Source organism: Argopecten irradians, chromosome 12 (genome assembly GCF_041381155.1).
Source record: "Argopecten irradians isolate NY chromosome 12, Ai_NY, whole genome shotgun sequence".
NCBI lineage: Eukaryota > Metazoa > Mollusca > Bivalvia > Pectinida > Pectinidae > Argopecten > Argopecten irradians.
The window spans coordinates 30,126,610-30,139,832 of NC_091145.1; the positions used below are offsets into that span (position 1 = coordinate 30,126,610).

Genomic DNA, 13,223 nt, shown 5'->3' on the forward strand with positions numbered 1-13,223 from the left:
AAGTGTCACAACTATTTCTCAGAAAGTACTGAAGGGATCAATCTAGAAATTTGATCATTGAAGTTTGTTATCGCTATTTCTTAGAAAGTACTGGAAGAATCTGACTTAAATTTTATCTGCAGGTTCCCCTAGGGCCCAAGTTGTGCATATTGCATTTTGGGATCGATCGACGAACAATATAGCCGACAGGCCGCCATCTTGAATTTTGATAGTTGAAGTTTGTTATCACTATTTCTCAGAAAGAACTGAAAGGATCTGTCCCAATTTACATGTGCAGGCTCCCCTATAGGACCCTAGTTGTGCATAAAGCATTTTGGGATCGATCGGTGAACAAGATGGCCGACAGGCCGCTATCTTGAATTTTGATAGTTGAAGTTTGTTACACTGAAGGGATTTGTGCAAATTTCATGTGCAGGTTCCCCTTGGACCGTATAGTTGTGCATATTGCATTTTGGGACCATTTGGTGGACAAGATCTTCGATTTTGATAAATGAAGTTTGTTTCCACTATTTCTAAGAAAGTATTGAAGCGATCTGTCTCAAATTTGATAGGTAGTAAAAGTTTGAAAAGCGGAGAAATGATTCCTCTTTCCATCGTCAGACATAGACCATTCTCTGGTGGGCGCCAAGATCCCTCTGGGATCTCTTGTTGTAATTACTCAATTTTGACTTTTAAGATTAAATGAAGGTTTTGTATTGTGTAAAAGCCAAGATCATGGTTAAGCATCCTCGATACTCTAGGGGTTAATATCACTTGTTATATACATGTATCCACGCCTAGACAATATCATAGTAAAACTGAAGGCTCTGTGTGCGACAACAGACGAAACAGGAAGTGTGTTCCTTTGATGTACATCAAAAGAATCAAATAATGGTACAATGTGGTTGATTGTATGGCTTTGTTCGTAAGTTTGGTGTCACTTTTCAACATAATCTTCAAATGAAGACTTTGTAGACATGTGATTGGTCAGTTTTTTGTCCCCTGAAAAGTGTTCAGTTTCACTACAACATAGTCCAGGGTGTTCATGGGTTCAAGGATATTTGTCTTTTTATGATACATCTTATCATAAACACAATTGTTATGAAACAAACCAGATTAATTCCATGTACAAGCATAAAATGGATTGGCGTGATGGTTCAAACTTGAAGTTTTTTATATGTCTTCTCATGAATAATCTGTTAATATTACAGGTATATAATCATCGAGTTTTGGTGGCATATTTTTACAAGGAAAGGAGTAAATACAATTATGCATATGATAGTCTATATCATGAAGAGGTAAGCTAAGGTCACAGCATTAGTGTAAGAGTAAGGTCATAGGACTTTTCTACTCATCAATGAAGAGGTAAGCTAAGGTCACAGCATTAGTGTAAGAGTAAGGTCATAGGAGTTTTCTACTCATCAATAACATTGGTGAAACAATGCACAAGAATCCAAATGGTATGCATTAAACGTCTCAGAAAATAATCTTAACAACAAAATCTCAATTATTGAAATAAGATTTATGAAAGGACATATCCCTGTAGATTATTAGAAAATATCAAAGGCATCTTTTACCACTCACAACCATTTAAACACATGTAACGATCGAAACTGAAAATGCCCCTGAATTAGATTTACAGAATTTGTACCAAAATTCCTGATTTTGTGAAAAAACAAACAAAAATTTAGGTTGTTATATGTTGGCTTGAGGACACAACTGATAAAAAGTTTTTAAGTAGGCACTGATTTTATAGGGTTGGTCGGGTTACCGGAAACACAAATATTTTTTTGTATGGCCTGATCAACATACATGGATCATGTTTACTCATCATAAATCAACATCTTTATCAATCTTTTTGTATTGAAAATGCCAAACAATGACTGATGACTGTAGAAAAAAAGAAAATTGGTACAGTATGTGAACAAATAAAGACTACAAGTCTTAAAACGGACACATTAAAGCTGTGAAGATTGACAGTAATAATAAATATCATATATAATTACTTATACAGAATAAAAGTATTAGCAAAAATACTTAACTTTCACCATATCATCATTAGATTTTAACATAAAATATCATGAAAATATAAAGAATGTTTATAAGGAAAATCTTTCCTTTTCTATACATGTATTCTGCTTAAACTAAGAAAGTCAAGAAAGCCCTTTAAATTTAGTATGACAAAAATTGTAACCAAATCACTGGGATCAATTAAACAATGTAGATAGATTAAGTTTTTAAAGTTTTCACCCATTCACCCCTGAATACATACCTTTATAGATTCTTCTAATTCAAAGATGGAAATGGTCTATTTCAGTATTATGGAATTTCAGAGGTGAATGACTTAAAAATGAGATCAATACATACACATGTAAAATGTCAACACAAATAGATTTCTTGAGTAAAATAATTGTTATGCTTCATTTCAATATATAACAGTAGTAGGCTGCCAAATAATTTCATTTTTTCTTTTTTGATTTTGAGTTAGATGAATTTGTTTTAGCATCTGACAATGCTTGTGCATTCATTAATCTTCGACTGGCTTGAATAATCAAAGTAAAAGGTATAAATATCCACCAAAGGTTTAAAAAGACAAAATAAAACCAGAAATGTAGAGGATGATTAAATTCACCATGAATAAAGCCTTCCTTAGCTTCAATAGACATGTACAGAAAGTCGCCATAGAGTTGGAAAAGGGAGACAACCAGTTGCAGAACATAGCGGTAGGGACTTCTGGTGATGTAGGCTAACGCGACAGCAAAGGCAAGTGGTCCATCCACCATTGCTGTGGTACATTCCATACAAACAGTGAAGGAATCGGACCTGAAAAATACACATCAGGATTTTTGTAATGTACATGTATATACTATATTCATGTAAATATAAAATTCATTTTGAACTACAGTCTAGTAGTCTACCTAAGGACAAAGAAAATAGGGTCTTTTTTAGCCAAAAGGGCCTTATAATATAAACTGGTCAAGTAGTGTTAAAATTGGTAACAGTAAAATATTGTACACAAAAATGTGCATTTGTACATGCTACTTCTGTAATAGTAGAGCTCATTAATTATGTCATATTTAAAATAGTTTAATTCAAAAGTAATTCTCTTTTGACATTTATAAAAGATTTAAAATAGACACTTTATCTATTTTACATCGATTGAGAAACAAGTTATACAACTTATATAAATCAGTCTCGATGGCCCGGATGTAAGTGCGCGAGGGGTTAGTGGGGGAGGAAACCGGAGTGCCCGAAGAAAACCCATGTGATCGGGCAGGTGACCCCAGACCTTTTCACGTCAGTGCCGGGGATCGAACCCTGGACGGCTAATTGAAAGGCGAGCGGCTTAACCACTACACCACCCAATCACCCTATATAAAATATTTGGAGATGATCATCACTCACGTCAGATATCTGCTATCACCTTTTCCATACTCCTTCCCTGAAAATGAAAATACACATCATATTACAAAAAAGTGGTTTCAATCGGCCTGTATAATTTACATGCTTCTAATGGATTGAATTTAAATAAAAAAAAACATAAGACCTCACCATTTATAAATATGCTAAACTTATCCCCTTTTAAGCTTTCATTCAAATGCATAACAATGCACGGGCAGACCGGGATTCGAACCCAGGACCTTCCAAACACTATAGCTGGAGTGCTCTATCAATTGAGCTACATGTACCTGATCAACAGCAATCGACCAGATCCAAAACCATTGTTACACACTGACCTGCTCCTTATACACAAGAACTGGAAATTACAACATGGTTTAACATTATAAAAAGCTGTAAGATCTAAGCCTCTTCGAAAACGAGAGCCACTTTTTGGTTTTATAACATTGATTTGCTCATCTGAAGCTACTTTGGTGTACCAGAATTCACTAGAAGGTGGACTTTTTGACAGTAAATCATACAAACTTTACACACGTTGTTTTTGGATCTCAAAACTCCCATTTTGGACTAGATCGACCTTAAATGACCTGGTAGCTCAGTTGCTAGAGCAGCTTGTGTTCAGAGGCCCCGGGTTCGAGCCCCGGTCTGGCTATATTTTTCCTTACTTATGTTACAAAGGTAATCTGTAATGCTAGGTTTACACTATGTTCCCGGCGACCACGGTAGCCACGTTTGCCCGAAACGTGGTGCGCCGTGGAATTTTGGCTATTTTTGCAACTGTATTCAAGTTGAGCTAGGTCTTGTGAAGTTTTGCCATGGTCTTTTACGGATTACGTGGTGGACCGTGGATATAGTGGAAAGTGCTATTCCCGGAGGTTAAAGGAACACTACGGCTTTAGCACGGTCTATCAAGGATACCACTACGTTCTTTCCTGGCCTGTTACGATCTGATGAGGTCTGCTACGTTTTACACGTTTTGATCGAACTCCAATACGTTTTTCACGATTCGCCAAGGCTTACTAGGATGAAAGTTTGATGCCGGGCTTTTTGGAGCAACTGAAACAATATTTTTTGCCGAAAATGTCATTTCAAACACGTTTTAATTACAAAATTTGTTAAAAGCATATTTGGTATAAATATACAATTATTATAGCCAAGTGTTTCTACCCAAATATTTTTTTCTGTACTCATTTAATCTGCCTTTTGCAATAACAGCTTTGGGATAATTTGAGGGTTAAAATGTGTTTGCTAATGACTATTTCTATTTATCAATACAAATGATTCTATGAAGTAGCAAATATGTACCAGGCCAGGCAATGATACCCATATCATGTTTTGCTTGCAACGTAAGACCATAATAAGACGTAACAAGCCGTATCACGTCGGACTTTCAACCACTACAAGCCGTAAGATGCCTTAACAGAGCGCATCAAAACGGTTTTCATCCACCTTGGCTTGCCGTAAAAACCTTGACAAGCTTGGACAAAACGGCACAAAACGTGCAGCCAATCTGTATCAACCGTGATCAAACGTGGAAAAAACGCAACAGAACGTCACAAAACTTGAAATCACCGCGAGATTCTGGGGAACGTGCTTGCTGCCCGTTCCACCACGGACCGTCTTGAAGTTCTGTTACGGCCTAGTACGAACTGTCACGTTTTGTTACGTCAATCCCGTTTTATTACGTCCTGTGGCGTTCACCATCTGTACCGTGACTACCGTGCCATTTTTTTGACAGTTTAAAAATCTGGCACAGCATCCACGGTAATCACGGCCGCTCACGTTTGTCTATCACGTCCTTCTGCATTGTCTCACGGTCACCACGTTTTGTCCACGGTGGCCTGAAACGAGGCTGCCGTGGCCGCCGGGAACATAGTGTAAACCTATCATAACGGTTAGCAGCTGTACTACTGTATCCAACTACATGCAGTACTTACACATTTGAGCCAGATAGGTATCCTGACCAGCCAATGTATTATGACGGACACAGAAATAGCCCTCAAGAATGGTGTGAATAAACCCGCATCCAACGAACCAGCACAAAATGAGACAATCTTTTATGCTGAATCTTAATTTCCTCCTTGCAAATAACCAAGTGCCGACAATCGCTACGAACAAGAGACTGAAAAATATGCCCAACAATTCATGGACAGACGAGGTGTTCGGTGTGTAATGTGGGATGCTAACATTTCGAGGAAAGTAAGGATGAAGGGTGATCACTTTTGGTGGTGTAAGCTTCATGATAACGAACTTAATGAAGGTAGAAAAGCAGACGAAGCGGCGTGGCTGTATCCAAGAAATACCGGAAGCTCTTATTAGAGTGTAATTGTAGGATCGGAAAACCGCGATGTTCCGGAATAATAACTAGTTTAAAAAGTTAGCCTGCTTTCTTTTTACAATTAATTCATTGAATGCTTTTAAAAGAAAGAAGAAAAAATAAAAATAAAAAAATTGCAAAGTATTTTAAAGAAAAAAGTAACCAAAATAAGACAAAATTAACTTACATACATTTTGTAGGCTACTTCAATTACTTCTCTTTTGCCTTTTTTTGCCCTCAGATTTTTTTTTAACTTATTCAAATATCGAGTAGGCTTTCAACCCTTCTATGATGATTTAATGTCATTGCATCTGTAGTTGATGTGGTAACCATGGAAACATAAATTATGAAGATTTGGATTTTTTTTTTCAATAATGGTCAAAAATGACCAAATGAAGTACTATGGAAACTAGAGCTATACAACTAATAAAAAACAACAAAAAAAACAAAAAAAAACTAAATATAAATATTTCAAATACAACACCTTAAGTACGTAGTACATCATATATATAGTTACATGTTAAAAAAATGATGGATTTCGGGGGTCATAAAAGCAGCGTGCGAAATTAACGCCTGTCCGTCTGCCCGTGACCGACAACTTTATAGTCGGACAGACAATTTTTGCAATGTAGCTGGTCCTTTGACCTGTAATTTTTGGTCCAGGTAGAGGGTATCAGTCTGGTGGTAAACCTGCCTATTTCATTGGGCTTTTAATTTTTTTTTGCCCAATATATATTAGGGAAAAAATAAAAAGTCTAATAATACAGGCAGGTTTCGCGGACTTAGAGGATATATACAAAACAAAAAATAGCAGAAGAATTGTAGAAGGTTGAAGATAAAACTGTACAAAACTGTTTTTTCGTAATATCGTGATGTTTGTGAACTATGTTAAGAGCGCACGGTACTAATCCGAATATGCGGACATATTTTGTTTAAAGTAAAACAATTACTTTGCTAGTATAATTTTGTAATTTAAAAACAACAAGGGTGAACTCTGTAAGAACCAGAAATTTTCAGTCAGAACCTGTAACTGTTTAGGTCAGCCGTCCTTAGGACCAGCAGTAAAATATGCTTAGGGGAGAACACGGCATAAAAGGCCCAAACTCATATATAGAGATGTTAGTCCTCTGGCGAGAAAAATCCTTTGTGAATTTTTTTTTTTAAATGGCATGATTTGTGACTCTTATATTAAACTACAGAAATTTTGAATTAGTTGTGTCGAATATCAAGGCGAATAAACTATTTACGACTGATAACAGAAAGTATAGACCCCCTTATCACCTTTATAAAACACAATGCAAAAGGGACCGCGTAGAGATATTTTAAAAAGCCATGTTAGCGAGGAAACTAAGACATAGGCTAAACTATATAGCATAACAACAGGCGTTTAGTCGACATTTTTCTCTCTATATATATGTAATACTGTAACACAGTATTACATATATATAAAGAGAAAACAGTCTATAGGAGATTTCAGAAAAGATGGCGATGACGTCACACAAAGGTACATCCGGGCGCTCAAAGGTACAACTCCGTATATCTACACATAACCATAGAGGGAACACAGCCGCTTGTGATGTTTGTTTTCATTTTATTGTAATAAATAGTACGACAATCCGAGAACTATTGCTTTATTTTTATAAAAAGGGTAAATAAAATTAATATATTTAACAAAAATATTTAGATATAAACATCTGGTATTCATATATTTTACTCTGTTTATACTCCATTTTCGACCGCCACGAGAAAAAAACACGGTCGCCATTAGACCTACGTATAAACATTGACAGAAGTTACAAAATTGACAGAAACTACAAATTAAATTCCAAGTTTCCCCAAATATTATACTGACATTTTAATATGCGATTACTGTTTTCTAAGTCTAACTTGGTAAAACACCTTACGATGTGTGATTATGACCAAATTACGTACGGTACTGCCGAGATCCCGAATTTCGTCATTTTTCAGAGTCACAAAATTATGTATTTTGGTTAACCTTTTCGTCAGAAATTTTGGAATTTAGTTTATGACATTTAAATGAGTCATTTTATAGTTACTTTTTATCATATTTTAAAACAAAACTTCGAGTATTTTAGGATTCTCGAAGCCGTGCGCAATGTGTCCTGGTCGGCATTTATAGTAATTACTATCTAGCTATATTCATAAATCTAAATGTAGTCTATCTATCATGTATTCAAATTATTTAAAAGTAATATCATCTCAATTTGAGACTTCACATAACGGCACATGGAATAAAAGTGGCTAAAAAATAAAAAGTAAACTCATGAAATTGAACGATTTCACTATTTTATTTTTCGAGATATCGGCAGCCATACTGTACGTGTACGTACATGTACACATACATTTTCATTTATGTGTAACAGTGGTTTATACCATTCATTTAAAATAATATATACATGGGAAATAACGAAATATATATCTTTTACAAGTACTTATTGGGATATGTGTTGGTAATTACGTATAAATAGTATTAATTTTCCAATTATTGGCTGTTACCCGAGGTGATGTACAGCGAAGCCATGCACGTTCTCGGCCGTGTGTTCTGGCCGTGTTCTGGCCAGGTGGTTCACATTTCGTTATATTTATATAAAATTTAGTGTTATGAACAGATTTTTCGTGTATAACAGAAATATGATACATTAAAATCAACTTATATATTCATAACTATTTTTCACAACATGGATTTCTACGTGTGAACAAAAAGCGGGTACGTGTGACGGCCTTTAGGCACCGCTTCGCAAGCTTTTCTGGCTTCAACACTAAACTGGCAACTAGCTATAGAACACTGATACATCTATGTTTACAAGACATCTTATTGAAATTTCAAGTCACCAAGCTGAATAAATCAAAATTGCTTTTGCTTTCAGTCAGAAATCATTGCTTTTCATTAGTATATTTTTTATGATGCGGAATGCTTTGTAAGCCATGCTCCAATTCAGCTAATTCAACGTTCATTAAAAATGTTTTATTAAATGATAAAAAAACCCATTACACATTATGTACCAAGATATGTCTCTCATGCCCAAATTTTTGACCCCATGTTTTATTTTTGAGCAGTAGATTGCCAGTAGACCACATTTGCTTACTGTAGTGCATGTGTAACAATATTTCATATATGGCGACTGATTTTGGCCATGTTGCACTGTCGCATTGGCGATACCGCCCTGCAGAGAGCGACAGACCGTCATCGGAAGAGCGACAAATGCGGCATGCGACAATTCCAAGCTAAGAGTGTGCCAATAAGTCATGCGCCATGTGCGAAGAGCGACAACGCGCCATACAAAGAGCGACAATACGCCATATGACATTACTAAGCGAAATGCGACGGTGCATAATGTGCAAATGTCGCACTTTGCATGGAGCGTTGTCGTTCTTAGTTTGACGAGATCACCAATGCGACATGACCGAAATCTGCCACCGTAATCAACCATCTGTTTAATATAACAGCTTTACATTTGCAAGTAACCTTCTTTCATAACTAAACTATAACTACATACACCCACCAACCTAAAATGTACCGTTCTGAATATTCCCCTTTTCTATCCCCCACTCCAGAATATCATCAACATGTTTATCACCATATGCCGTTTTAAAGTTATTAGGCAATATTAATTTGTCAGCTTTGATAAAAATAATGGCAGGAAAATTGACGAAGGTCTTTCCTCCTTTATACGAGATTTCAGATGAAATGACGATTACGTCACACAAAGGTACGTTCGGGCGATAAAAAAGAAACCCTGTCCCTGTACAAACAAGCACAATGTGGTTAAAATACTTATAAATAGATAATTAATGGTGATATGTATTTTTGTATTATGGATTTTGATCGTGTATTTTTGTATTATGGATTATTGGTAATTTGTGCTTTTGCATTATGAATAATTGGAATCTGTACTTTTGTATTATGGATTAATAGTGTTCTGTTTTTTTTGTATTATGGATTATTGTTAATTTTTATTTTTGTATTACTGATTGTTGGTAATTTGTATTTTTTTATTATGGATGATTGGTAATTTGTATTTTGTATTATGGATTATTGGTGATCTGTATTGTGTATTATGGATTATTGGTACATAATTTGTATTTTTTGTTATGGATTATTGGTAATTTGTATTTTTGTATTATAGATTATTGGTGATCTGTATTTTGTACATTGGTATTATGGATTATTGGTAATTTGTATTTTTGTATTATGTATTATTGGTAATTTGTATTTTTGTATTATGGATTATTGGTAATTTGTATTTTTGTATCATGGATTATCGTAATCAACCATCTGTTTAATATAACAGCTTTACATTTGCAAGTAACCTTCTTTCATAACTAAACTATAACTACATACACCCACCAACCTAAAATGTACCGTTCTGAATATTCCCCTTTTCTATCCCCCACTCCAGAATATAATCAACATGTTTATCACCATATGCCGTTTTAAAGTTATTAGGCAATATTAATTTGTCAGCTTTGATAAAAATAATGGCAGGAAAATTGACGATGGTCTTTCCTCCTTTATACGAGATTTCAGATGAAATGACGATTACGTCAAAACAAAGGTACGTTCGGGCGATAAAAAAGAAACTCTGTCCTTTACAAACAAGCACAATGTGGTTAAAATACTTATAAATAGATAATTAATGGTGATCTGTATTTTTGTATTATGGATTTTGATCTTGTATTTTTGTATTATGGATTATTGGTAATTTGTGCTTTTGCATTATGAATAATTGGAATCTGTACTTTTGTATTATGGATTAATAGTGTTCTGTTTTTTTTGTATTATGGATTATTGTTAATTTTTTTTTATTTTTGTATTACTGATTGTTGGTAATTTGTATTTTTTATTATGGATTATTGGTAATTTGTATTATGGATTATCGGTGATCTGTATTGTGTATTATGGATTATTGGTACATAATTTGTATTTTTTATTATGGATTATTGGTAATTTGTATTTTTGTATTATGGATTATTGGTGATCTGTATTTTGTACATTTGTATTATGGATTATTGGTAATTTGTATTTTTGTATTATGAATTATTGGTAATTTGTATTTTTGTATAATGGATTATTGGTAATTTTTTTTTTGTATTATGGATTATTAGTAATTTGTATTTTTGCATTGTGGATAAATGGTGATCTGTATTTTTGTATTATGGATTATTGGTGACCTGTATTTTGTATTAAGGATTATTGGTAATTTGTATTTTTGGATTATGGATTCATGGTTATCTGTATTTTTTTATTAGATATTTGTATTTTTGTATTATGGATTATTGGTGATCGATCTGTATTTTGTATTATGGATAATTGGTAATTTGTATTTTTGTTATATGGATTAATGGTAATCTGTATTTTGTATTATGGATATCTGTATTTTTGTATTATGGATTATTGGTTATCTGTTTTTTGTATTATGGATAAATGGTGATCTGTATTTTTGTATTATAGATTATTGGTTATCTGTATTTTTGTATTATGGATAAATGGTGATCTGTATTTTTGTATTATGGATTATTGGTGATTTGTATTTTTGTATTATGGATTAATGGTGATCTGTATTTTTGTATTATAGATTATTGGTGATCTGTATTTTGTATGATGGATTATTGGTAATTTGTATTTTTGTGTTGTGGATTAATGGTTATCTTTATTTTGTATTATGGATATCTGTATTTTTGTATTATGGATTATTGGTTATCTGTATTTTTGTATTGTGGATTAATGGTTATCTGTATTTTTGTATTGTGGATTAACAGTAATCTATATTTTCGTATTATGGATAAATGATGATTTGTATTTTTGTAATTGAGATTTTTGGTGATCTGTATTTTGTATTATTGATATCTGTATTTTTGTATTATGGATTATTGGTTATCTGTTTTTTTGTATTATGGATAAATGGTGATCTGTATTTTTGTATTATGGATTATTGGTGATCTGTATTTTGTATTATGGATAATTGGTAATCTGTATTTTTGTATTATGGATTATTGGTGATCTGTATTTTGTATTATGGATTAATGGTTATCTGTATTTGGTATTATGGATATCCATATTTTTGTATTATGGATTAATGGTTATCTGTGTTTTGTATTATGGATTATTGGTAATTTGCATTTTTGTATTATGGATTAATGGTTACTGTATTTTGTATTATGGATATCTGTATTTTTGTATTATGGATTATTGGTTATCTGTATTTTTGTATTGTGGAATAATGGTTATCTGTATTTTTGTATTGTGGATTAACAGTAATCTATATTTTCGTATTATGGATTAATGATGATTTGTATTTTTGTAATTTAGATTTTTGGTGATCTGTATTTTGTATTATGGATATCTGTATTTTTGTATTATGGATTATTGGTGATCTGTATTTTGTATGATGGATTATTGGTAATTTGTATTTTTGTTTTGTGGATTAATGGTTATCTTTATTTTGTATTATGGATATCTGTATTTTTGTATTATGGATTATTGGTTATCTGTATTTTTGTATTTGGATATGGTTATCTGTATTTTGTATTGTGGATAACTGTAATCTATATTTTGTATTATGATTATGATGATTGTATTTTTGTAATTTAGATTTTTGGTGATCTGTATTTGTATTGGTATCTGTATTTTTGTATTATGATTATTGGTTATCTGTATTTTGTATTATGGATAATTATTGGTATGTCTGTATTTTGTATTATGGATTATTGGTGATCTGTATTTTGTATTATGGATTATTAGTAATGCGTATTTTGCATTATGGATTAATGGTTATCTGTATTTTGTATTATGATTTATTGGTGATCTGTATTTTGTATTATGGATTAATGGTTATCTGTATGTGGTATTATGGATATCTATATTTTTGTATTATGGATTATTGGTGATCTGTGTTTTGTATTATGGATTATTGGTAATTTGCATTTTTGTATTATGGATTAATGGTTACTGTATTTTGTATTATTGATATCTGTATTTTTGTATTATGGATTAATGGTTATCTGTATTTTTGTATTGTGGATTAACAGTAATCTATATTTTCGTATTATGGATTAATGATGATTTGTATTTTTGTAATTTAGATTATTGGTGATCTGTATTTTTTTATATTATGGTACTAGTGCATCATGGTCCCGTCATCAGGTGGATCCTCCTTCATTAATTGTTTAGACGTTGTCCACTACAACTCCTAGAGGTGCACCGACTGGGGTGATGAGGTTCCAGCTCGAAACCATTCAGTTGTCCGCTAGTATATTGCAACAGTATCCACTGCTCCTCTCTCTTATTCCTCAGCGCAAAATAATGCCACCTCAGCCGCTTTGAAGAGCCACCCTAAATCTATTTTTCTCTATACCAGTGATGACGATGATCCACAGGGCCCTCCACAGAGACTGCCTAACGAAAGCACGACACCACCCTCTACAGGAAGACACTATATTCTCTATCCTAGTTGCTGACAGTTTGCTTCCAAATCTTGGTACTTGGCCTATATCGCACGTAGGCGTC

The 13,223-nt window shown here is 33.3% G+C and overlaps 1 protein-coding gene across 1 annotated transcript; it reads right to left on the bottom strand.

Moving 5' to 3' along the window:
• Positions 1-1,344: 1,344 nt before the first annotated feature.
• On the bottom strand, positions 1,345-5,704 carry LOC138336914 (3-beta-hydroxysteroid-Delta(8),Delta(7)-isomerase-like). Its single transcript, XM_069286535.1, has 3 exons — positions 5,316-5,704; positions 3,385-3,421; positions 1,345-2,802 (listed from the first exon to the last, which is right to left on the bottom strand). The coding sequence occupies exons 1-3, from the start codon at positions 5,617-5,619 to the stop codon at positions 2,439-2,441; spliced, it is 705 nt and encodes a 234-aa protein (XP_069142636.1). The 5' UTR covers positions 5,620-5,704; the 3' UTR covers positions 1,345-2,438.
• Between the last annotated feature and the right edge of the window lie 7,519 nt (positions 5,705-13,223).

What these genes read in the sequence shown, in the direction of transcription:
- LOC138336914 (XM_069286535.1), bottom strand. Translation starts at nt 5,619, where the DNA reads ATGAAGCTTACACCACCAAAAGTGATCACCCTTCATCCTTACTTTCCT. An exon ending in TACCTATCTGGCTCAAATGT is followed by an intron (nt 3,422 to 5,315) that starts GTAAGTACTGCA and finishes TTTCATTTTCAG; the next exon opens with GGAAGGAGTATGGAAAAGGT. An exon ending in GGTGATAGCAGATATCTGAC is followed by an intron (nt 2,803 to 3,384) that starts GTGAGTGATGAT and finishes TGTATTTTTCAG; the next exon opens with GTCCGATTCCTTCACTGTTT.